Here is a 26,784-nt window from a genome sequence, read left to right as displayed (position 1 = left end):
TCACTAATTGTTTCATAATACGGTCTCACTTACTGGGTTTCTGACATCCGGCACCGTTAGCCAGAGTGGAAACACAATGGGGAGAAGACACAGGTATGTGACTTGTTTCCGGCGTGTTTCTGGCCATTCAAGACTTAAAGGTTCTTCATCGTTGGATTCCTCGTCCTCGTCCTCGTCCTCATCCTCCTCCTCCTCGTCGACAGAATCATCATCACTGTCGTCGCCATCGGAACCTCCATCACCTCCATCTCCTCCATCCCCTTCACCCTTTTCGTCTTCTACTTTCTAACAGCAAATGACTGAGCATCAGAAATAGAGGTTCATTCAAAGCATCTCGCTGCACATTGAGAACGTTGTGAGTCAAGCGGCGGTTTAACATCAGAAAAACAAAGAAAGGTAAGTGTAGTGTAGATATGTACTGCAGGTTCATAATTCTCCAGAGCCAGGAGCTGAATTTACTGTACAAAGCTTAAATAATGTCCTGGATAATGACAAACCAGTTCATTCGGAAACAGTAAGATAAAGCTGCACACAAGGACACAACTGCTAAGTGACTCATGCACTTCTCTGCATGAGAGACCATCTGCCATCAACCTGTCTTGTCTCCTCCCCAAGTTTCCACGAGCATCACTCTTTACAGCTTCTCTGCACAATTTGAAATTATGACCACCGTACCAGACTCCAGGTTATTAGTGTATGCGATAGAGGGCAGTGGTTCAGACAGCCACTCTGGGAAATGACGCACTATCTTCCTGTCATTCTGGGATACAACATTTCACCATTTCACATTTCTGCTTTCTATCTCTATGGCACAATTTGGATCCACACAACCAGAGCTCCTTCAGTCTCTCCAGATTTAATTTTGTTATTAAGTGGCATTTTATCAAAATGTTTCTGCAAGTCCTTATAAACGTCACCTACATCAACGCTCTGTTATTTCTTCAATAAACATCTATGACTTGGTCCCATGCCAGACAAGTGTTATTTCAAGTGAATTGTCAATATACCCCAGGCTTCCACTTGACAGCATCCAGAAAAAACTGTTTCTCACTCAATTAAATCATCCCAGCATTTTTTCCATCTGGTCTCTCCCCATAGAATCCCTGCCCAGCTTTACACAGTCCCCTTTAAAAATAGTAAAAGTGATCAAAGTGAGCTCAAGGAAAGCGTTTATGGAAAGAGTTCTGGTGCCAGACTGAGAACTGGTGCCCACACTAATGCTGACCTGTCCCAGTACACTGCCTACACGATGCCCCACACTACCACCCCCCCACTGCATGCTGCCTTCTAGCTATTGAACCAAACAGGCAGAATGAACAAGTAGCCTAGTGGATCCTTTGGGGTGACCTACTGAGTCCTGGCTGGGATTGGCATCATCCTTATCTCCGGGTGGTGACGTGGCTGGTGGGTCAGTTGGGGGGGTCACTTGAACATTCACGGTGTTTGGGAGATCTGGCTTCTCCTCTGTCTCTCCATCTGTAACAGAAAGTACAGGAATCTTCAAGGCCATGTCCCTCTGCATGTTATGAAATATGATCTTACTTCAGTGGCAGAGTTTTATTCTGGCTCAGTTCTTGCAGAAATTAAATTTAATAAAACTAAAGATAAAGAGTTGGTTTCAGTGAAAGTGACATGAAACTGGTTCACCAACTGAGGGAGTCCTCCTAATATCCTTCCTTGCACTGGGCCAAATGTGGCTCCAGTCCATTGCCAATCAGATTGACTGCACTAAAAGTGCTGGAGGAACTCAGCTGGTCAGGCAGCATCTATGGAGGGAAATAAACAGTCAACGTTTGGGTCGAGACCCTTCATCAGGATATAGGAATGAGTAAGTATAAATATTTCCTCACTGTTGGATTATTTGATCATTAGCTAACTGTGATAAAGCAAAAAGGTAGCTTATGGCAGATTTAGAAAAATAAAAGCAGGAGCGGTCCAACAGAGGTGGACGATATGTAATGGGCTGCTTAAAATATTTCAGAGAGTGAAGAGGTAGCACAAGATAGCACTGACAGCAAGATTAAGAAACATCCAAAGCATTTTGTAAGTATATTAAGTACAAGAATATAACCAAGGAAAGAGTAGGGTCCATGAAGGACCAAGGTGGCAATCTGCATGGAATAGAAGGGCATAGGTGAGGTCTTAAATGTCATCTGCAGCCATTATGGAGAAGAACATCATAGTTGGAGAATTCAGGGAGAGGGATGGTGGAATTCTCTAACGTTATCATTAAAAAAGGAGATAATTAAATGTCTTAAAGGGTCTAATGATGGATAACTCCTCAGAACCTGATGAGATGTATCGAGGCTGCAGTGGGAGACAAGGCAGAAGATTGCTGGGTCCCTTTTTTTCCAGATTCCTGGCCACGTGAGGTGCCTGATGATTGGAAGACAGCAAGTGTATACCCTTTTTTCAAGAAGGTAAGCCAGGTAATTACAGGCCAGTGAGCCCAACATCAGTGGTAAGGAAGTTCTGAGGGACAGCATTATCTGCACTTGGAGAGGCAGGGATTAAAGATAGTCAGCGTGGCTTTATTAAGGGGAGATGCTGCCTTAGCAATTTGATTGGATTTTTCAAGGAGTGACTTACGTTTCTCAGTGAGGGTGGAGCAGTTGATGTTTACATGGAATTCAGTAATGTCCTGCATGGGAGACTGGTCCAAAACATAGAGCAGTTTGGCAAATTGGCTAGGAAATTGGCTTGGCGATAGTTGTCAGAGGGTAATAGCTGAAGATTATTTCTTGTGATTGGAAGCCTGTGTCCAGTGGATCAGTGCTGAGACCATTGCTGTTATATACACTAATGTGCTGGGTGTGAATGTAGGAGGTGTGCTTAGTAAGTTAGCAGATGAGAGAAAGATCATGGTGGTGTTGATGGTGAGGAGGGCACTCCAACTATATAAAGAAATATTGATCAGTTGGTAAGATGGACAGAGAAATGGCTGATAAAATTTAATGCTGAAAATGTGAGGTGATGTATTTTGGGAGAACCAGTAGGCCAAGAATATTCGCAGTGAATGGCGGGACCCTAGGAGTACTGAGGAACAATGGGTCCTTCAAGGATCCCTGAAGAAGGCAGGACAAGGTGATTAAGAAAGCATATGGGACACTTTCCTTCATTAGGCAGAGCATAGACAATAAGAAGGGAGGTTATGGTACAACTATATAAACGTCTGTTTGGCCACAGTTACACACACTGTAGGAAGGATGGGATTACACTGGAGGGTGCAGAGGCGATTCACCAGGACTTTACCTGAGACGAAGTGTTTCAGCAACGAGGAGAAGCTGGGTTTGAAGTTCCTGGAGCGGAGGAGACTGAGAAGGGACCTGCTTGAGACGTACAGTAGATAGGGTAAATGGTGATGAACTTTTCCCCATTGCAGAGGTGTGTATAAACAGACAGAGCAGGTTTCAGTAATGATTGGGAGATTTAGAGGGAGTCTGGAAGCAGAGACTCACAATATTTAAGAAGTATCTAGATGAGTGATTAAAATGCTATGGCACAGAAGGGTGCAGACCAAGTGTTGGTAAATGGGTTTGGTGGAGATTGGTGCTTGATGGTTGACACGGACACGGCTGAACAGCCTCGTGTCTGTGCTGTGTGGCTGCATTATCATAGATTTGAAAAAGAGGAACAACAGAGTAATTAAGATTTTATAACAAAAAACAAACAGTTGGTCAAGCAGCATCTGTGAAAACAAAGGGATGGTGGATGTTTCGGGTCAAGACTCTGATGCAGATGTTCTTGACCCACTGAGTTTCTCCAGCAGTTTCTTTTGTGCTCCAGGTTCCAGCAGGTGCCGTCTCTTGTGTCTCCAATTAAGTTTCTGGACTTTGGTAAATTGCATTAATGAGATGAGACAGAGGCTGACAACAGTGAATGGGTCAACCTGTTATCAGGTGAAACAATGGGTGAAAATTGGACTTCAGCTCCACCTTCAGGACAATGGTGCTATTCGCCATGAACAACTCCTACCAGGAGCACAACAACACACTGACACCTGTGACGGGTAGGTTCTTCAGCCCTGTGAAAGCTACCTGTGGTGCAAACCCAAGGCCCCACCTGACTAAGGCCCAAGTCCAGGACAGAGAGGCAGCCAATCTCCCACTGGAAGAAGCACTCTGGAGACCTCGTCCCATGACGTGAGCACCCTTGACTCCATCGCACAGCAGTTTGTTTGGGTCGACTTTGCCGTCAAGGTCAAGACTGCCAAGTGCCAACTAAAAAAATGACAAAGCCTCAGGAGTAGATGGCATCCCTCTGAAATTTTAAAACTCAGAAAAACTATACAGGCACACGACATGCAGGGAATGGAGGGATATAGATCACGTGCAGGCAGATGGGATTAGTTTAATTTGGCATCATGGTCGGCATGGACATCATGGGACAACGGACCTATTCCTGTTCTGTTCTATGTTCGGCAGTGAAGAGTTTCAGTTACAAAGGAAGGTACAGACATAAGTACAAAGAGTTGTAGATGTCTGGACTTTATAAAGGACAGCAGAACATCTTCTGATTCTGAGTCAGAAAAAAGTGATCAAAAGGGCAGCAAAACTGAGGACATGAAATGATACTTGAAAGTGATTCCAAAATGAATATAAAAAGTCTCTACAATTATATTAAAAGCTGGAGAGGCAAGGATACTGTGTCTCATTAAAAACTAAACTATTGCAAATGAAAGTAAGAAAATGATGGATATTGAATAATTACTTTGTGTCAGTTTTCAAAGTTGAGACAGGTATTCCAAGGAAATTAATATTACAAGCAAATTAATAATTGTCCTGGAATGTAGCAAATGGAATCCTGCTGTTAGAAAAGGAAGGATAGAGAGAACTGAGTTATAGATCAATTAGTCTGTCATCAGTAAGAGGAAAAATGATCAAATCTTGTTAAAGCATTGGTATCAGGAGAGTTGGATTGGTGCAGTCAACATTTATTTAAGGGAAATCATAGTAAATAAATTAGTTAGAATTTTTGGAGAATGTCACTAGCAGAATAGGTAAGGGGGAGCCTGCGAATGTGGACTTTTAGGAAGCCTTCTACAAAACGCCAACGAGAAGTTATAAAGTACCTGGGATCAGCGGTGATATGCAGACCTGTTTTAGAATTGATTAACAGACAGGAAATTGAGATTTGGGAAACAAAAGGTCATGGGTGAGAACATGGCAGGTGGAATAAAATGTGAGGTTGTTCATTTTGGTAGAAAAATGGAGCACTTATTAAATAGTGAGAGATAGAAAAGTGTTGGTGCCCTTGTGGACCAATCACTGCAAGTTAACCTGCAGGTATAGAAGGCAATTAAGAGGCCAAACAGTGTGCTGGTCTTTATTGCAAGAGGATTTGAGTACAAGGGTAGAGACTGCAATGATATAGGGCGCTGGTAAGACTGCAGCTGCAAAATTGTGTTCAGGCTTGGTAATACTTTGATGGAGGGAGTGGAGTGGCGGTCCTTCAGGTGGAAGGCAAGTTTGTCATGTGAGGAGAGATTAAGCAGAGTGGCCAGTACTTTCTGAAGTTTAGAAGAATGAGAGGTGTTCTCACTGAAACTTATAAAGTTCTTACAGGGCTTAACTGGGTAGGTAAGGAGTTGATATTTCCCCTGGCTGGGTGCCTGGACCCAGGGGTCACTGTTTCAATGTAGGGACTGGCCATTCAGGACTGAGATAAGAAGTAATTTCCTCACATCAAGGGTAGCACATCATTGGAATCCTCTACCCAAGAGGACTGTGAAGTTTCAGCCACTGAGTATATTGGAGACAGGGATCAACAAACGTTTGGATACTTGGGGAATCAAGGGGTATCGGGTTCATGCAGGAAAGTGGCAGAGCAGGTGCATGAGGCGAAGTGCCTAATCCGGCTTCTACTTATTACGGTGCTGTGAAATCACCAACATTAATTTTAGCAAGAAAGCTGTATAATAAAAAAATCACTAAAATTAATACCCCAGGATTGGATGGTTTCCAACCCAAGAGGTTTTATATAAAATATAGGAAAGCAGATTGCAGACCCTTTCACCATAATCTCCCAAATCTTCCTCAGTTCAAGATTTATCCCTTTACTTTAGAAAATAGTATATGCAGCTGCATTATTTAAGGAAGGCAAGAGACACAAACCCTAAGATGACAGGCATGTCTGTCTAATATCTGCTGTGGGATGTGCTGTTGGAATCTGCCATTGTCAGAAGTTTCAGATGATGAGAGGGATTTAGAAAGTGTAGGTCAGATTAAACACACCCAATTGAAATTGAATAAGAAAGTTATTAAACTGTTATCCGAGGGGATTGTCTATGGATATCGTTCATATGGATTTCCAGAAGGCATCTGAGAAGGTTCAATGTGAGAATATTAGCTAAAATTGAAACCCTTGCAATCTGAGGGAAAGTATTTCCCTGTTTCAGAGGAGGGATAACGGGCACTAGAAGACACCTGTGGTGACCCACAGTAATTCACTGCATTTGTAAGCTGATAATGCCATTGAGATCCATAGATCAAAGCTTACAGAGGACACAGATAAGTATCATGAGATTGTGAGGCTATGATAGATACAAGGGTAAAACCATGGCAAATAGATTTCAAGTAGGTCAGTCCAAGGTCATCAATTCAGGCCAAATATGGATTGTTCTGAGCATCATTACAGATAGTGAAAGGGTCTGTGTTACTGATCACTGAAGCCTCGAGTACAAATAATCAGACAGAGTTATTCTTTACACCTGGGGGGACAGAGTGTAAAATTTTGCCAGAGACTACATGTGGAGCACCATGAGCAGATGTTGCGGAAAATTGCCAGCACTCTGGGGGTTAGATTATAAAGAAATGGAGGAAGATCAAACTGGCCTCGTTCAAGGAAGGAGGATGGTAAGTTAAGGTGGGGAAGGGGTGCCTTTTGCTGAGGTCTTTAGGACTTTGCAAGGAATGGATAGGATACAGAGAAATCATTCCATCTGCTGAGGGTCTAGGACAAAGGGAATTTAAACCAGAACCTGCCCCCTTGGAGAAAGTTAGGAAACGGGCGGAGAGCAATGGAAGGGTGGAACTCTCTCCCACAAATGCTGCTGGTGCCCACCCAATAACTTAAATCTGATTGATCTTTGCTAGTCCAGTATACGGGGAAATGGAGCAAGGCATGTAGGTTGAGCGCACAGCCTCCTCTGTGTGTGTGTGTGTGTGTGTGTGTGTGTGTGTGTGTGTGTGTGTGTGTGTGTGTGTGTGATAGAGTGACACAGCAAGGATACAAACTGTTTGGCCCACATTGTCTGTGCTGACCATCAAGTGCCTATCTATAGTAATCCCATTCCCCAGCACTTTGCCTATTGCTTTCTATGCTATGGTGACTCCAGTCTTCATCTAATATACGTTACATGCTGTGTCTCTGCCTCCACCATCCCTCAGGCAGTGCGTTCCATATTCCAATCACCCTCTGGGCGGGGGAATATCTTCCTGAAGTTCCCTCAAAATCTCTACCCCTTACCCTAAACCCATGTTCTTTGGTCACAGAAATTTCTGCCGGGGAAAGTCTATGCCCCCTATAACTCTGTACAGCTCAGTCAGGTCCATCCTCAGCCACCTTCTGCTCCAAGCCTGTCCAGTCTCTCCTCATAGTTTAAATGTTCCATCTCAGGCCACATCGTGGTGAAGCTCCTCTGCCACCTCTCCAGTACAATCACATCCTTCCTGTCGTATAGCAACCAGAACCCCTCCAAGTACTTCAACTGTAGCCTAACCAGTGTTTTATATAGTTGTACCATACATTCCCTGGTCTTACATTCTTTGCCCAGCTAATGAAGGCCTTCTTAACCACCTTTTTTACCTGCTGCCTTCCAGGGATCCTTGGATATGTACACCAGAGGCTCCTGTGTTCATCAATCCTGTGTACATCCTGCCCACCTACCAGAGTCATTTCATGCCCCCTGTAATGTCCTTGTTGAAACCTTCTACATCTTCTATAAGCCTGCACTTTGTGTGTATATACAATCCAAACATATTAATCTGATGTTAATTGGCAATCTGCCGGAGACTGTTGTTGGAGGATATTGGTTTCACAGGTGGCAGTGGAGTCCTCTGGAGTGGCTGTGATGGTGACGTTTGTTGGAACAAAGCAGAGGACATAACTTGTGCTGTACCTGACCAGGGAACCACTGAGGCTCATGTCCACTGAGGAAAATTTGAATAATATACCTTCTTGCCTCAAAACTCTGCCAAACAATCATGGTGGCATTTCCATTGATGTCAGTTGCCTATTGTTTGCACTCCCTTGGCCTCTGTCACAATGCTTTGGAGTTTTGTGTCCTGCGCATTCAGTTACCAGTTACTAGGTGGAGGCTGGGAACTGGTCGTAAACAATTATCAGACAGTTCTGGCTCAGTTTGCAGCTTTTCTATTTAATCTCCCCAATGTTGCACTTGTCACCAGACAAGCTGCAGAAACACCAGAAGCTGGAGGAGCACTGAGGGAGAGACTAATGAAATCTGACACGATCCTATCCCAGTGCAGAAAGTGTGACTCAGCTCAGCTAGGCCCAGCACCAGTGCAGCCACTGCTTGAGTTGATGCATTCCTTCCACAACTGCCGTGCAGGAAGAGGTACGATAGCTCTAGACTTTGGTAAGTTACAAGAGTAAACTTTCAGTGGGTTCAAGTATGAATGTAACCTCCAAGACCTGACAGGTTTTGATGACCGCAGTTCCTTAAAAATTAAATAAGCTTCCACTCAACAAACGACAAGCAGAGGGGTCAAAACCCAAGGGGTGTGGATTTAAAGGCACTGGTAGAATCACTGAGGGGTGGTGAAGGGAGTGTTTTCACCCAGAGGTTAGTGGGTCCAGAACTCACTGTATGAAAGGATGGTAAAGACAGAAATCCTCATCACATTTGAACTGTACTTGGGTGTGAACTTGAAGAGCTGCGACCTACAGTACCTTGGACCCAGTGCTGGAAGGTGAGGTTAGGTTGCATGGCTCTTGACCAACACAGTACAATGGGCTGAGCAGCCTCTGTGTTATAATCTTTCAATTATTCAAACACGCCTTCCAGCCCATTCCACAAGAGGTTGCTGGGTCTACACGAACACAAGTGAGTGACCCAATGGGCTGGTTCCAGGTACTGCATCCGGAAGGGTGGCTGGACTTTAGCCAGGAAGGGGAATGCAGTGTGGGAGAGCCCAAGATGAAAGTAATCCACCATCCATCGTGGTTGTGCTGCTCACCTCGTTTGTGACCGGGACAGTCCAGCTGATTGGAAGAGGACAACGTGACCAGAGAGACAAGGCGACATCAGGCAGAGGCTGTGTGAACCTTGAGATGCTCCTCATTCAATGAAATCATGGCTGATCTGAACTTAATTCCATTTATGAGAAAATCCCATCGATATCAATCTTCAGTGTGTCAAATCAGCTCGAGTGAAATGAGAAAACACTTCCTAGTTTCACTCCAAATGGTCTGGCTCGAATTCTAATGATCCCCACCACCATCTCCTGTCATCCCCTGCCACTGCCAAAGGAACGTTCCCGTGTATCTGTGGCTGAATATTTACTCAGCTTGTAGCCACATCTGACACTCTGGCCCCAGACACCCAATGCCTGTGCATGGAGCCAGGCAGTAACACCAGTGGGGAGCTGAACTCGGGTCTTCCTTCGCTCTGAGCCTGGTGACTGGACCATTGATATTTTCCCAGGAGGATGCAAACTGTTGGTTCAGACGGGCAGGTGGAGAGGGTGTATGATCCCAACGTAGAGTCAGTGACACCTGCCTACTTCCTCGGGATATCTGTAATGTGGCAGTTCCATTTGTTTCAAGACTAAAACGCAGTTTCGGACAAGGAAGGAGAGCCTGCTTGGACCCCCAATGGTGACACCACCCCTTCCTTTCCAAACCTGTTACCCAGTCATTGGCATCTGTTCATCTCTGGGTCTCACCTTTCTTTCTGGTTTCTTGTTCAGCTTTTGTGCTTCCCTTGCCCTTGGCCATACTGTTCATTACTTCAGCCTTCTGCTTAAACTTCACTGCAAACAAAAGAGACGTTATAGATGGAGAAGGTTCTGAAAGCACTGTGCGTGACTCGACTAACATTGAAAGACCACCCCGTGGAACCTTCCGGTTCCTGGCATGACCTGACGTTCATACAATCAAGAGCCCAAATTGTGTGGACAAAGTGAAAGTGGAACTGATTGTGCTTGGTTGCCACTGAGAACCTTAACAACGGAGGCACTGAAGGGTTTTTAGAAGGCAAGTTGAGGGAACAAGCCCGAGTAAGCTTGGACTAAAGACGGTGAAAGGCCATTTAAGGGCATATGACAAGACAAATGATGGGACGTGGCCTCTCAATGCTGCTTCATCCTATGGTTCAGTCAGAGAGATGGGGCAGTGATGCAGACTGAGATCTGACCAAGTTGGATAAGCCTATGAGAAGGAAGGGGAGGGGCTTCGTTTTCTCTTTAGATGAAAATACAAAACTAAAATATAATCCTCCTGACCATACTCATCATTTCAACAGCAATCTACAGTTGAAGAGTTTAAACTGACACAATCAATGACCTAACAACAGACTGAACGCTTGCTGACCACCTGTCCTTACAGGCCAAAGCACAATCCCACCTTCCCCAGGATTTTCAGAGTGTTCTCACACAAAGCTCACTTTTAAATATTAAACAATCTGTACATCTAGTCAACAGCCAATGGCAGTAACTGCCCAAACATTGCTCTGGCACATGGTACAACCATGTATTCACAATGACAAGCCACAGACTCTCCCCATAACTGAAGCTGCAGAATTTACTGTTGAGTCCTGCAGGCTTAACGTGCCCAGACAGAAGGCAAGGTTTGTTCCTTGAACTTACGATGGCCCTTGCTGTAACAGACAGAGCGTGGAATGGGGGGGTGAAAGAGGCAGCTAACAGGAGGTTCAGGATCACCCCTGTGGACTGAGTGCAGGTTCTCCACAAAGCAGCCACTCGATCTGTGTTTGCTTTCTCAGGTGTAGAGCAGACCACACTGTGAACGCGGAATGCAGTACAGTCGTCTGGAAGTGCAAGGGGATCACTGCCTTACCTGGGAAGATGGTTTGAATCCATGGATGTTGGGAAGGGAGGAGGTGAAAAGACAAGTGTTGCATCTGTAGCGGTTACACAGGAAATGTAGGAACGTGGGTGGGCAAATCATTCAGTGCAGGAGGGGGCTGAGTGTGGGGGTGAGGTGGTGTGGGTGTGTGATGAAGGGTTGAGGCTGGGGGTGGGACTTTGATGGGGAGGGTGTGATGACAATATTTGATGGGGCAGAGGTGATGGGGTGATTGATGGGGGAGGGGTTGATGTCCACCATTGTTCTGAGGTTTCCACACTTACCCCTCTCCTCCCGGGACACAGAAGCCTTTACACTCCGGTCTGTGATAATCTCTACAGAACAAAATGAGCAACGTTAGGGGCAGCAGAGGAGAGGATCTGTTGCTGCGAGAGAATGGACAGCAAAAGCATCAACAAGCAAACTTCCTTGTGAACGTCTGCAGCAGCTGGAGATCAGATGGTTCATGAGGTTGTGATCACGCTCTGCCTCCAGCTTTATCCATGAACCTGCTAGAGATCCAACAACAGCAACTGCATCCAACCTGGTGAGTGGCCCATCCACCCCGGGATCACCCCCTCCAGGACAGGGACATTGTGCAGGACGTCTCTGGACAGTGGACGTTGTGCAGGACATCTCTACATGTATGTGAAGAACAGGAGGATGACGAGAGTGAGGGTAGGGCCGATCAGGGATAAAAGAGGAAACGTGCCTGGAGTTCGGAAGAGGCAGGGGAGGTCCTTAATGAATACTTTGCTTCAGTGTTCACCAGTGAGGATGGTGTACGACAGGCTGATACGCTGGGGCATGTCGATGTGAGGAAAGAGGATGTGCTGGAACTTTCAAAAAAAAACATTTAGTATAGATAGGTCACTGGTGCCGGGCGGGGTATATCCAAGGTTATTACGGGAAGCTAGGGAAGAGATTGCTGCGCCTTTGGCAATGATCTTTGCATCCTCACTGGCCACAAGAGTAGTGCCAGATGATTGGAGGGTGGCAAATGTTGATCCTTTGTTCAAGAAAGGGAGTAGGGATAACCCTGGGAATTACAGACTAGTGAGTCTTACTTCAGTGGTGGGCAAATTACTGGAGAAGATTCTAAGAGACAGGATTTATGGGTATTTGGAGAAGCAGAGGCTGATTAGGGACAGTCAGCATGGCTTCGTGAGGGGCAGGTCGTGCCTCACGAGCCTGATTGAATTCTTTGAGGATGTGACAAAGCACATTGAAGGTAGAGCAGTGGATGTGGTGTAGATGGATTTTTAGTAAGGTGTTTGATAAGGTTCCTTATGGAAGGCTCATTCAGAAAGTCAGGAGGCATGGAATCCAGAGTAGCTTGGCTGTGTGAATTCAGGATCGGTTCATTCGTAGAAGACAGAGGGTGGTGGTAGATGGAGCGTATTCTGCCTGGAGGTTGGTGACCAGTGGTGTTCTGCAGGGATCTGTTCTGGGACCCCTGCTCTTTGTGATTTTTATAAATGACTTGGATAAAGATGTAGAAGGGTGGGTTAGTAGTTTGCTGATGATACAAAAGTGTTATGGATAGTGTAGAAGGTTGCTGTAGATTACAACAGGATATTGATAGAATGCAGAGCTGGGCTGAGAAGTGGCAGATGGAGTTCAACCCAGAAAAGTGTGAAGTGATACACTTCGGGAGATCGAATTTGAAGGCAAAATACAAAGTTAATGGCAGGACTCTTAGCACTGTGGAGGAACAGAGGGATCTTGGGGTCCACGTCCATAGATCCCTCAAGGTTGCCACGCAGGTCGATAGGGTTGTTAAGAAGGTGTATGGAGTGTTCGCCTTCATTAATCAGGGTATTGAATTCAAGAGCCACGAGGTAATGTTGCAGCTCTATAGAATTCTGGTTAGACCACACTAGGAGTATTGTGTTCAGTTCTGGTCACCTCATCATAGGAAGGATGTGGAAGCTTTAGAGGGTGCAGAGGAGATTTATCAGGATGCTGCCTGGATTGGAGACCATGTCTTATGAGGATAGGTTGAGTGAGCTCGGGCTTTTCTCTTTGGAGAGAAGGAGGATGAGAGGTGACTTGATAGACGTGTACAAGATGATAAGAGGCATAGATCGAGTGGACAGACAGAAACTTTTTCCCAGGGCGACAATGGCTAACATGAAGGGGCATAATTTTAAGGTGATTGGAGGAAGGTATAAGGGGGATGTCAGGGGTAAGTTTTTTTACACAGAGAGTGGTGGGTGCATGGAATGCACTGCCAGCAGAGATTATGAGGGCAGATACATTAGGGACATTTAAGGGACTCTTAGATAGACACATGAATGATAGAGAAATGGAGGGCTATGTGGGAGGGAAGGGTTAGATAGATCTTAGAGCCAGATAAAATGTCAGCACAACATTATGGGCTGAAGGGCCTGTACCGTGCTGTAATGTTCCATGTTCTGGACAGTGGACACCGTGTGGGATATTTCACTGGATAGTGGACACCATGTGGGACGTCTCTGGACAGTGGACATGGTGTGTGACACCTTGGGACAGTGGACATGGTGTGGGACGTCTCGCTGGACAGCTGGCCCAGGCAGTTTTCAAACCCCATTGACTGGGAATCTTCCATCAGCTTCTTGGGCAGGAGTTTGGAGTTTGGAGCTGTGGGAGGAATAGCTCCCTCCATTGCCTTGAAGCAGATGTACATTTGGTCTGATCAGTTCCTGGTGACTCTACAGAACAAAACTGCACCCAAATCAGTGTCAAGAGAGGGCGAGGGATGTGTTCAGAGAGACTGAGGAGCATTCCACTCCCATGAACCTTGGTGAGATCAGGTTCACCAACTTCTCTCCTGAGGTTTTCAGTACATGAGCCAGAAGTGGGAGGAGGCCATTCGGCCCTTCGTACCTGCTCCACCACTCATTGAGAAGATGGCTGATCTGTTACCTGCACCGACCTGTCCCTCAACACATCTAATATACAAATATCGGTCCACCTCTGCCTTGAATATACTCAGTGACTGACCTACTACTTGGATAGAGAATTCTTCACCCTTTTAGAAAATGTTTTTTTTAAAAAACATTCTTCACCCTTTTTAAATTGAGATGACAGACATAATGCTGAGATGCCAAGTCTTACAATGTGGTGGGAAGAACGACGAGGGACGATGTAGACTAGAGGGCTCAGTCCTAAAGGGTCAACAACAGTGATGTGGGGCCTGTGTGCTGACTCACTGAGAATGTTTGGGCATGTCAAACGTGGATTCTGGGATTTGTAAGAAGAACAGAGCAACAAGGACACACAAAACCTTTTAAACCACTGGATTGGGCTCAAGATCGACCATCCTCAGTGGACACCAAGGAGATTCACACAATGATTTGAGGGATGGAAGAGTTTAGTTCTGTGGATAGACTGGAGGAGCTGAGGAACAGAGCTGAATACCAGGGGGTCAGAGAGAGGGATTGAAATTCATGAGGCTGTGGGCAGAGAGGGTCAAGAGAAACTGTTCCCATTGGTGGAGGAGCTGAGAACTGGGCAGAGAGAATAAAGGTAATTGGCAAAGTAACCAAAAGTGACACATTTGTACAGCTAGTGGAGATGTGAGGCTGGGGCAGTGGTGGGGCAGGTTCAGTTATGGCCTTCAGAAAGAAGTTGTGTAAGTGTTTGAAAGGAAATGATTTGCAGAGCCATGGGAGTGGGCAGGGTGTGGGACTAGTCTCAGACATACCCAGTACCAACTTGACAGTTGAATAGGCATCCCCGTGCCAGAACCATTGCGTGACTGTGTGGATCCAGCCCTTGGAGCTCCAGCCTTGCTGTGCCAATGGAATGGGTGGGGCACTGTCTCATCGCTGGGTGTTAAGCTAATTGGCTCCCGCTGTGATCCAGCTTTCCTTCGGCTCTCAATAAATCGGATTAAAACCCAAGAACTTTCATCTGACACACATCCAGTAGCAGGGACTGGTGCCTGTTGAACACCAGGTTACCAGGAAGGTCAAACACGGGGTTTGCAGAGAGGCAAACACTCAATAATTAGCAAATTCCACTCAACAAAGTCAATTCCTTTCAGCCTTTCACTGAGCTGTCACTTTGTGAGCTTAGAAAACAATACTGAAGACAGGAGCAGAGGTTTGATAAGGATCCCATGTCTGTGACCACGGGGGCTGATGGATTTTATGTTAAGTAAAGGGACAAGTCTGGCTGTATCCTGGAGAAAGTGCATTTGAGTTTTTTCTGAATTATGAAAAGAAACTTTGATCCTGGCCATTAGTTTAGTCCCAAAAGGAGTTCAAGCCTCGGGTATGAGCTCTGAGAGGGGGATTTGGAAGGAAGGTGCAGGCTGTGAACCAGTTCCTCACTCAGGACAAGGCAAGGTGCTTCCAGAGAAGGGAAAAGGCATGGAACGTACTGTCTGGCCAGTGTGTCGGTGGACACTTGAGGATGAAGATTCTGTGTTGAAATACTAACTGCAGTGTTGCATAAATCAATACTTTAATAATTTACACTTCTCTGGCCAGTGCTGACAACTGCCTTCATATTATAGCAGTTATCATAACATCACCTATCATCAATGCATCAAACATTGGAAGTGAAATGAGGAAGCAGATCCCTCTTTAATGTTGCCTTTTATGGAAGATGCTTCCTTGATGAAACAGAACACTTTGGAATCAAGGGCACAGCTTGTGTGGAGCTCACATCACGGACTCTGTCTGAGCAGTTGGCTCTCCTGGGATTCAGAGTGCCACTCTCTCTGAGCAGCGGTGCCAAGGATGTATTGCACTATTCAAGAGACGGCCAAGACTTATTCGATCATCTATTTGGCTGTCAGAAAGATGATGGACAACCAAGAGGCAGGGCTTGGGTGTGTCACAGTTGAAGCCTGGAGGTAATTTGGTGAAACCTCCAGCGTCGGAACTGGCAACTCTGAACATTGAGGGAGAGAGGGAAAGACCTTTACTGAGGATGCCGGGAAGCAGCCTCACCCCGAAGGCGACGATCACATGGGTGCCTCCGCTTGAGGCCCATGTACCAATGGAATGGGAAGGAGCTGGGCATTGCCTCAGGGGACAGGGCAGCAGCTGCAGCACTCACCTTATCTGCTTAGCCTCCAATCTCAGCTTATCTATTTTTGAAAAGCAGAGTTGGTAATCCTCCAGCTTAGGAGTCAGAAACAGACTGACAGTGAGAAAGGAGACTGTCCCTTGGCTGAGCTAAAAGGGCAAATTTTATTGAGAATTTGAAGCTGGTTATTAGGTTGTTCAGTGACGTGGGAAGGAGTCAGCAAGATGGAGGGTCAACTCTTCCATGTAACAACTGCTGGCTGGACTTCGAGAGACACTAACAGGGGTCAGACTTATTGTCCATCCTCTAGAACACGCAAACATAGGAGCAGGAGGAGGGCACTCAGTCCCTCAAGCCTGTCCTACCATATAATAAGAACACAGTTGATTTGCCTGTGATCTCAATTCCACATTTCCACCTCCCCCAGTAAACCTTTTACCCCCTTGCTTATCAAGAATCTGTCAACTTCCTGCCTTGAAATTATTCAGCTTCCACCTCCCTTTGAGGGAGAGAGTTCCAAAGACTCTCAGTTTTCCAAGAGAAAAAAAACCACCCCATCTCTGTTGTAAATGGGCTGCCCCTGGTTCTTTAAATCTTACCCCCTAGTTCCAGATTCTTCCATGGGAAGAAGACCTGCCAGAGCCCGTCAGGGTTTGAGGAATGGGAAAGATCGAGACTGGGGTAAATGAGGAAAGATATTAAAATCTTTTCAATTTGATAAAGATGTGTTACACCTCCACTGAAACTCCATTCAAACTTGCGAAGGTGGAGCCTTTGCCCAGTGTAGTGTGACGCCTTCACAGCACCAGCCTGCCTGACCACATGACACTCCACTATTTGTGGAACAGACAGTAAATTGTTTTGGATTATCATTGAATTAATTTTGCCGTTAAGCCAAAACATTTTTTGCCTTAATTTTCTGTCAGGAAGTTCAGCCTACCATGAACTGTTAATCATTACATCCCAGTGCTTATTAACAATTACAAACAAAAAGTCCCACTTTTCAGTGAAGGGAGCATATCCTGTTGAGCTTGAATGACCCAGTGCTGAGGTCCCCAATTCGGGCCATTTACCTTCAGTTAAGGGATCCAGTGTGTTGATCATCAGCTGGAATATGGTGTTTCTCAGTGTGCTGTTGTGTAGAGAGGGTGTGCTGCCTCCTCGTGTTAGAACTGCTTTGGGCTAAACATTAAACAAGAAAATACACCAACTTATTTGATATGATTTATATCAAGGATTGAACAAGAACTTTCAACAGTAATTGAATCAAATATAGACAAAAATACAAATGAGGAGAAGGAGTGAGACCACCGCTGATCAGACTGTAACTTCAATTCTGTATTCCCACCTGCCCCTGGTCTCCTCTCATCCACTTGGCTGTCCTGCCCCACCCCACCTTAAAAATATTCGAAGACTCTGCTTCCAGCATCCCTTGGGGAAGAGAGTTCCAAAGACTCTCTGAGAGAGAAAATGTTCTCATCTTGATTTTAAATGGACAACCTCTGGATTCTCCCACAGGAGGAAACCTCCTCTCCCACTCAGTCAGTCAAGCCCCCCCGGGAACATTTCTTTCAATCAAGTCCCCTCTCACTCTTCTATTTGCTTCTTCATGCAGGATGGAAGTGTGGGAGTTCCTACTGGAACCAGTGAATGCCCTGCTGCGTAACATTCATGTGGTAAGATGCCACAATCTGCTTCGCAAACAGATTCTGAGCCCAAACGCTTGTCTCGAGGTAAGTCTTACTTTGGTGCCTTTAAAGGGAAATAGAAGCAGAGGATCAGGGAGGAAATTCCACATTTTGGGGCCTCGACAACCAAGGCAGTGGAAAAGATAAAAATCAGGAATGCTCAGCAGGGCAGAATTGGAGCACAGATATTTATTTAGGAGAAGAATTGGTGAGGAGTTCTATTTATTCTGTATTTTTAAGAAAGAGTTAACAAAGTGAGCATTGCTCCTATAGAAAGTGACTCTGGAGAATTAGTAATGGAAATCAACAGTGAATGAACCGGGTATCTTGGATCAGTCTCCACTTCAGGGGATACAAGAACAGATCCCAGAAATGGCTCTAAATTGGGGAACAAAGGGGAAGGAATCGCAGAAAATTACAATCACCAGGCCAGTGGGACTGAGCAACTTGTTGGAGCTGAGAGCTGACTAGTCTTCAGGTCTGGATGGACTTCATCCTAGGGTCTGAAAAAAGTGGTTGGTGAGATGGTTAATGTGCTTTTTTTTGCAATTTTGCAAAATTCCCTAGTTTCAGGGAAGGCTCCACTGGCTTGGAACATGGAAAGTGCAACTCCTTTATTCATAGAGAAGGAGACAAAGTGGGACAGGACAGCCTGTTTAACTCAACATCTGACATTCAGAAAATGTCTGTTGTTGAATATGTTAAAGTAGGGAAAATTCAAGGTAATTGGGCGGTGGCTTAAGGAGTTTGACCAACTTATTGGAGCTCTTTGAGCAGTAACCTGTGCTGTGTATAAGGGGACCCAGTGGATGCATCAAAGGTTAGGGTCAAAAATGAAAGCTCATGATGATGGAGGAGCCATATCGGCATGGATAGAGATTGGTTGCTGAAGAGGAATCAGAGGGTAATGCAAACGTGCCTTATCCTGATTGGTATGCCCGAGGGATCCGTGCTGGGACCTCAGTGTTTCAGCATTGCAGGTATAGTGTATAATATACTGGTGTCAGGAAGTGGGGAGGTGAATTGTAAGAAGATAGAAGGCTACAAAGTGATGGATATGGATTAAGTGAGTGGGCAAAGAGCTGACAAATCGTGTATAATGTAGGGAAATGTGAAACTGTCTATTTTGGTAAGAATAATAAAAAAGGAACATATTACCCAACTGATGAAAGGTTGTAGAAGTCTGCGGTGCAGAGGGTATCTAGGGTTCCTGGTGCATGATTTGCAAAAGGCTGGTATGTAGCTACAGCAAGTAATTGGGAAAGCAGCAGGGGGAAGAGAAATTGAATACAAGTGTAGGGAGGCCGTGCTTCGGTTACATGGGACATTGCCGAGGCTGGTCTAGGACACAACGTACAGCATTGGTTTCCTTATCTAAGGAAGGACGGTAATGCACGGGAAGCTGTTCAGAGAAGATTTACTACAAGATACCTGGAATGGGCAGGTTGTTGTCTTCACAAGGTTGGACAAACTAGTCTTGTATTTGTTGGACTTCAGAGGGGTGAGCAGAGACTTCGTCAAAACACAGGATCCTGAGGGGTTTTGACATGGAGAGAATGTTTTTTCTGGTGGGGGAACCTGGATGTAGGGGTCACCATTTAAGGGTAAGGGGTCACCCGTTTAAGATGGTGATGATGTGGAGTTTTGGAACTCTCTTCCTCAGGGGGTGGTGGAAGCAGAGTCTTTGAATATTTTTAAGACGGGTTGATATGGTGAGTGAAGTGGTGAGAGTGCCTCTGGTAGATGGAGATGCAAAGGTGAGGTCACCTTAGTGAATGGTGAAACAGGCTAAAGGTGCTGAATGCAGTCCTGTCATCTGTCTGGGTGACTCTCAGAGGCAACGTCTACATTCTCTCTGCTTCCCTCTGCAGTGGAAATCCTCTACCCAACAAACACTGGTGGAGGTTGTGATACTGTGTCCTAAACCCTAGAGCTGAGGACATTGAGATTCTAATGCTGTTAACCCTTCTCTGGAATAGTAACCAGGTGGATTCAGACTGAGAATCTATTTCCTTTTTCATCTCATAGATCAGGAATCTTGACCTTGATTGGATTGTAGAGTGATGACTCACTCCATGAAACCATAGTTCTCCCTGTGAACCTTCTAAAGCCACCCGAGTCTTGCTAGGTTTTTACCTTGAGCCTGTTATTATCGGTCAGTTCTTCATCAGTGAGCTCAGCATCATTGCTCTTCTTCATGTAAGGAAAGAGAAATGGGAAATTATTCACCATTCGAGTGTTTTACAGTACTGGCTTCAAGAAAGCTTTGAATGGAAAATGCTGCCTTGTGACAGATTAGATCAGCATTTCTCAGTTCTACAGTTCCTCCCCTAGTGATTCTTTCCAAATCTTCACAAACAAGTGAAATTAAAGAACTGAATGCTTGTGACCATTCTTTCAGTATTGCTGACTCACATTAACACACCCTAAGGCAGTGGAACATCCCAACTCAGAGTTTTAACAAATAAACGCAGGAATATCAGGACTGGCGCTCATAGGCTTGGTCAAAGAACAAGGTTTGAAGGACACTCTTAAAGCAGGAGACCAAACTAGAGCAGTTGGGGAAAGGTTCCAAACGCTGCCTGGAAACATGATACTTTTCAGTCTTTCCGGATTAACTCCCTCCCTTTCCAATCTGTACAGGATCTCTCCTGCAGCAAACCCTGCCACAGTGCTCCAGAGAAACATGGAACATTACAGTACAGTACAGTACAGGCCCTTCGGCCCACGATGTTGTGCCGACATTTTATCCTGCTCTAAGATCTATCTAAACCTTCCTTCCCACATAGCCCTCCACTTTTCTATCATTCATGTGGCTATCTAAGAGTCTCTTAAATGTCCCTAATGTATCTGCCCCCACAACCTCTGCTGGCAGTGCGTTCCACGCACCCCCCACTCTCTGTGTAAAAAAAAACTTACTCCTGACATCCTCTTTATACCTTCCTCCAATCACCTTAAAATAATGTCCCCTCGTGTTAGCCATTGTTGCCCTGGGAAAAAGTCTCTGACTGTCCACTCAATCTATGCCTCTGATCATCTTGTACACCTCTATCAAGTCACCTCTCATCCTCCTTCTCTCCAAAGAGAAAAGCCCTAGCTCACTCAACCTATCCTCATAAGACATGCTCTCCAATCCAGGCAGCATCCTGGTAAATCTCCTCTGCACCCTCTCTAAAGCTTCCACATCCTTCCTGTAGTGAGGCAACCAGACAGAAGGGGAGTCAGCTCAGCCGAGTAACAGAGAGGGAAAGGCAAATTATCTTTATATTTTAATGTTTAATGTTTTAATTAATTTCAGGTGTTTTATGTGTTTTATTTAACTTTAGATTGTTACTGAAAAGATCATTCTTAATCTTTTTAAGTATTGAATTGTATTTTCAAAGCAGTTTTGAAAATAAGCAAAGTTCCATCCCTCCCATCCCCACCTTTGCCTCCTATCAAAGGCCTTCAGTGTCTGGGGGCGGGGCCTCCTCATAACTCCGCCCATAATGCAGTCATTCAGACTTCCCTGTGTGAATGGAGGGTGCAGGGAGTTAATGAGTTGTCCCAGTGAGTGTGGGAGGGGATCACGGGCACTGATTCCATGTCAGGGAGACACAAGTGACTGCACTAACACTCCACCAACACTCTCATCTGCTTGGTAGAACTTGCTCTCACCCTCAATAACTTCTCTTTCAGGTCAATGGTGAAGCCGTGGGCACTCTCACTGCCTCAGCTGGACCTGTCTTTTTATTGGCCACATGGAACAGTCTTTGGTCTACCCCCCAACCCATCAACAGCTGTATCGCTGCTACCTCCTGCGCCCGTGCAGAATCTGTCAATCTTACCATCTTTGCCACCAACTTCCACCCCACCCTCAAGTTCACCCAGACCATCTCTGACATTTTTCCAGATCTCTCTGTCTCCATCTCAGGAGACAAACTATCACCAATATTTACTATAAACTTACAGATTCTCACACTACCTCGACTCCACCTCCTCCCACCCTTGTCTCCTATAAGGACTCCATTCCTTTCTCAGTCTCTCTGTCCCCGTGCATCCGTTATCAAGAAGAGGTTTTCCACTCCAGGACATCTGAAATATCCTCCTTCAGGAAGTGTGCCTTCCCCTCTGCCGTGTTTGATGAAGCCCTCCCACACATCTTCTCTCAACCCCCCACCCCCCATCTCACCAGACAGAACATAGATAAAGTTATCTGGTCCTCACCTTTCATCCCACTGCCACTTCCAGCATATTGACCAGTTCCAATGGGATCCCACTACTAGCCACATCTTCTCCTCCTCCATCCCCACTTCTGCTTCCTGCAGGGATCACTCTCTCCATGACTCCCTAGTCCACTCATCCCTTTCTAACCACCCCTCTCCATCAAATGTAGAAGCTGCAACACCTGTCCCAACACCACCTCCCTCACCACCATCCAGGGACCTGAACAGCCCTTCCAGGTGGGGCAGAGATTCACATGCACCTTCTCCAACTTGGTCTATTGCATTCTGTGACCCTGATGTGGCCTCCCATCGGCAAGTCCAAGAGTAAATTAGGCGACTATTTTGTTGAGTACCTGCGTCTGTCCGCAATGACCATCTTGAGCTTCTGGCTGCGTGACACTTCAACTCCCCTTCCCAGTCCCACACTGACCTGTCTGTCCTTGGTCTTCTCCACTGCCAGAGTGAGACCAAACACAAACTAGAAGAACAAACCTCATATTCTGCTTGGGTAGCCCTCAATCCAATGGTATGAATATTGAATGTTCCAGTTTTTCCCTCTGTGTTCCTTTCCAACTCCCACAGTCCACCCAGGGTGTCTCGTCTTTTCCATCCCTCCCTCCTTGTAACCAAGGTTCATTAACCTCCCCCACGTGGTTTCATCTGCCCAATACCGCCATCTACCTGCGTTTCTGTTCTCTCGCTTCACATTTCCTATCCCCTCCTCCTTTCCCACCTGGTTCTATCTGCCCCTCATTCCTTCCTTATCTTGTTCCACCTCTTACCTACCAGCCTCTGCCTCACCCCTCCCTCTCACTTCTATATACTGGCCACCTTCCCTCTACACTCCTAGTCTTGATGCAGGGTCTCGACCATCCCTCTGTCTCCACAGATGCTGCTCAACCTGCTGCTCCTCCAACAGTTTGTCATTTTCCCCAGAACCAGGCTGTATCCTGGAGACAACATCCAGTGGGCTCTTTCTTTGTGGTCCTTAGTTGGAGAAGTTTCCTGCACATCTCTACAGGGCATTAAACATGTTGACATTTTCAAGCTGTTTGAGTGGTCCCAAGACAGTGTAAAGTTTTAGTTCTGAAGTCAACAGGAGGTGATACTTTACACAAAACTAGTTTGGTGAATGGAACACTTCAGCTTGACTTTGTGTAGATCCATAACACTTCAGCGCCCCCCTTTCACAAGCTCCTGCAAAGCTCCACAGCAATTAGTTTAAGATGGGTCAAGGTAAAACAGGATTAATCAGAGTGAATTATAAACAGTCCCTGTGAGACAAACTGCTGCTAGAGGTTATTCAAGGAAGGAGAGCAAACACACACCACACACATCCCTGTCTGCACCTCCTGTCATTAACATGACAAAAGAACCATTTTAAAGAAAAGGTAACAAAGGGACCATGGACCACTGAGCCTGTCCGTAGACTGATCACTGACAGCTCTGAGTGAACAGTGTGCATTGGAAGTTGTAAAATAATCCAAACCCACCAGAATTCAGTGCCGACTTGCTGTTTGCACTGAGGTGTGGATGCTGTTTAGAGACTATTTTCAAGTGTATTGAGATAAAGGTCCATTTCTGGAGTCTAGTGAATGTGTTAACTTAGAGACTGAGTTAGAGGGGGAGATTACCAAACCCACCTGGTGGGGCAGTCATCTCTCCAGCACAATAATATATAACTCCACACCTTAGGAGACAAAGTGTTGAAGCAATTGAGGGGACAGGGATCATAGCTGCTTATCAACACGTGGCCCAAACCTTTACAGCAAGAACAACAGACATGTGGCTGAATGAGGGAGGTCATTGAGCAGATTTGTAGGTTGATAACACAGCTTTGTGGGCCGAAGGGCCTGAATTGTGCTGTAGTTTTTCTATGTTCTATGTTTCTATGTTCTATCTTAGCTGTATGAAATAAATGCTGGAAAAACACAGCAGGTCAGGCAGCATCTGTGGAGAAAGACAGCGAGTTAATGTTTCAGGTTGGAGACCCTTCAATCGAACTGGGAAAGAGAGAGACCTTGTGTCCTCACTTTCCCAGTTCTGACCTGAAACACTAATTCTGTTGTTCCTTCTGCAGACACTGCCTGACCTGCTGAGTGTTTCCAGCATTCCCTGTGTTTGTTTCCAGTCAGGGTTTTGTGATTTTCATTTACAGGAGAATACTGGATATGCCTGGCAGGTTGGGCAATGTCTATGGAGAGAGAAAAACTGAGTTAATATTACAGATGGTGACCTTGCAGCAGACCTGGCCAGTCCTGATACAAACAAGATAGTTATCTGAACTATCTGAATTCATCATTAAGTCCCAAGGGCTGTCGTGTGCCCGGATGGACAATGAGGTGCTGTTCCTCAAGCTTGGGTCTCATTGGAACAGTACAGGAAAGTGACAGGGAACTGGAAGCTCAGGGTTACTGCTGTGGTGGTGGTGTGTAGGGCATCTGTGAGACTTCTGATGGCGGCTGCCACTTTGTCAACCAGCTCACCTTCACCATGGATGTCCAGTCACCTCCAACCCACATCAGAAGAGTCTGAGAGCCCTTCACTTCCTGAATAGAGGTCCAACCAGTTCCCCTGCACCAACACACTCATTCCCCAGGCTGAACTTGTCTCACATTGAACAACTCCACTCACACTCTCCAGATCAAAGGTGAAGCAACGTGAACCTGTACTGGCCCAAGCTACACCTGTCTTTGTGTGGGATAGAAACATACAAAAACTACAGCACAATTCAGGCCCTTCGGCCCACAAAGCTGTGCCAAACATATCTCTACCCTAGAAATTACTAGGCTTACCCATAGCCCTCTATTTTTCTCAGCTCCATGTACCGATCCAATAGTCCTTGTTTCAGCTCTACCCTGGTCCCCTCCCGCAATTCTTATTGTAGTACAGCAACAACTGCATTGGTGCTGCTTCCTGCACTCATGCAGAAGTCAACAGTCATCACTTAAGCTGCCAATTTCCACCCTGCTCTCATGTCCACAGGGTCCGTCTCCGGCTCTCCTTCCCTTTCTGCATTTCTCAGTCTCCATCTCCAGGAATAGTTTGCACCCAACACTCACTGCAAGCCCTCAGACTCCCACTCCTACCTCAACTGTACTTCCCCCCCCCCCCGCCTCCTCGAATACTCCATTCCATTTTCTCAGTTCCTCCAGCATCATTTCTGCTCTGATAAGACTTTACTCACAACTGCCTCTAAGTTGTCTTGTCTTTTCCTGAACCGTGGCTTATCCTCTACTGCCGTTGAGCCCTCATCCATATCCTGCACCTACACTCTCCAACCCCTCCTCCCAGGCAGAGCAAGAACAGAGTCCCCCGGTCCTCTCCTTCCATCCTACCAGCCTCCACACTTGATGGATCATCCTTCAGTTTCCATCAGTTCCAACCAGGTTCCACCACCAGACACGTACTCTGTGTCAGTGTCCCCTCCCCCTCAGCATTTCCAAGGGATCACTCCCTTTGTGATTCCCTGGTCGACTCTTCCGTCCCCGTCTACTCCCCATCGTATGGCACTGGCCCATGGGACAATCGGAGGTGCAACACTTTCACCCCTTCCCCTCCCACCATCCAGGGACCCAGACTCTCCCTCCAGGTGAAGCAGTGATTCTGTTGCACTGCCAGTCCAGTGCACTGCATTCAGTGGTTGCACTGTGGGCTCCTCTACGTCGGGGAAACCAAACACAGACTGGGTGACCAGTTTGTGGAGGACCTGTGTTCAGGCCACAGGGGTGACCCTGTTGTCTGCCACTTTAATCCCCCCTCCCACTCTGACCTCTCTGCCTGCAGCCTTCTGCACCATTCTGACAGGGCCCTTGTAGGCCTGGGGAACATCACCTCATGGTCTGTCTGGAGACATCACAGCCTTCAGGACTCGCTGTCAAATAGAACACTTTCTCATTTTTCTTTTTGTATCGAAATCGGCCCGTTCCCCGTGAAGTTATTCAGTGGAATCACCTCTGTAATCCTGTCTCAACTCATCCGAGACATTCCTTTCATCCTAGTCATCCTCCCACCCCCCCCCTCCCCGAGTCCTGATGAAGGATCTCAACCCGAAACGTCGACCTGTCCATTTCCCACACGGATGCTGCCCGACCCACTGAGTTCCTCCAGCTGAGTGCTTTTTGCTTGAGCACCTGCCCTCTCTGGTGTCTCCTCATCCACTCTCAGCTCACCTGCCTCACCTCACCTGCCCTCTCTGGTGTCTCCTCATCCACTCTCAGCTCACCTGCCTCGCCTCACCCGCCCTCTCTGGTGTCTCCTCATCCACTCTCAGCTCACCTGCCTCGCCTCACCTGCCCTCTCTGGTGTCCTCCCTCCTACCTTCCTCACTTTCCCAGAACTGGTTCAAGTTGAAATGCTGTTTCTTTCTCCACAGATATTGCCTGACCTGCTGTGTTTCTAATGTTCAGTTGCATGCTCTGGCACTGCCACTCACACAGACACACTCTCACACTCTCACACACTAACACTCTCACACTGACACTCACCACCCTCACACTGATAAACTCACACTAACACTCACAGGAACACCTACACTCACACACTGACACTGACACACACGGACGGACACACACACGGACACTGTCACATACACACGGACACTGTCACATACACACGGACACTGTCACACACGCTCACTGTCACACACGGACACTCACACACGGACACTGTCACATACACACGGACACTGTCACACACGCTCACTGTCACACACGCTCACTGTCACACACGGACACTGTCACACACGGACACTGTCACATACACACGGACACTGTCACACACGGACACTGTCACATACACACGGACACTGTCACACACGG

The 26,784-nt window shown here is 46.3% G+C and overlaps 1 protein-coding gene and 1 long non-coding RNA gene across 3 annotated transcripts in view; one reads left to right on the top strand and one right to left on the bottom strand.

The window, feature by feature from the left end:
• Positions 1 to 26,784, bottom strand: part of slc24a1 (solute carrier family 24 member 1) — a 38,749-nt gene that overhangs the window by 9,393 nt on the left and 2,572 nt on the right. Inside the window, exons 2-6 of the mRNA XM_052040687.1 lie at positions 19,896 to 19,952; positions 17,145 to 17,253; positions 11,334 to 11,384; positions 1,352 to 1,476; positions 34 to 285 (exon numbers count right to left, since the gene is read on the bottom strand). Of these exons, the coding sequence (XP_051896647.1) occupies positions 34 to 285; positions 1,352 to 1,476; positions 11,334 to 11,384; positions 17,145 to 17,253; positions 19,896 to 19,952 (594 nt within the window). The remainder of the gene's footprint in view (positions 1 to 33; positions 286 to 1,351; positions 1,477 to 11,333; positions 11,385 to 17,144; positions 17,254 to 19,895; positions 19,953 to 26,784) is intronic.
• LOC127584110 (uncharacterized) lies at positions 145 to 26,784 on the top strand. 2 transcript variants are annotated; one of them, XR_007958346.1, is made up of 3 exons: positions 145 to 396; positions 17,687 to 17,804; positions 26,340 to 26,784. It is a non-coding gene; the product is annotated as an uncharacterized LOC127584110 (long non-coding RNA). The 2 variants fall into 2 exon arrangements; XR_007958347.1 differs by lacking the exon at positions 26,340 to 26,784 and adding an exon at positions 21,438 to 22,480.

Source organism: Pristis pectinata, chromosome 28 (genome assembly GCF_009764475.1).
Source record: "Pristis pectinata isolate sPriPec2 chromosome 28, sPriPec2.1.pri, whole genome shotgun sequence".
Lineage (NCBI taxonomy): Eukaryota > Metazoa > Chordata > Chondrichthyes > Rhinopristiformes > Pristidae > Pristis > Pristis pectinata.
Note: the sequence above shows the minus strand (reverse complement) of the source record. Positions and strands in the feature narration are given on the sequence as shown.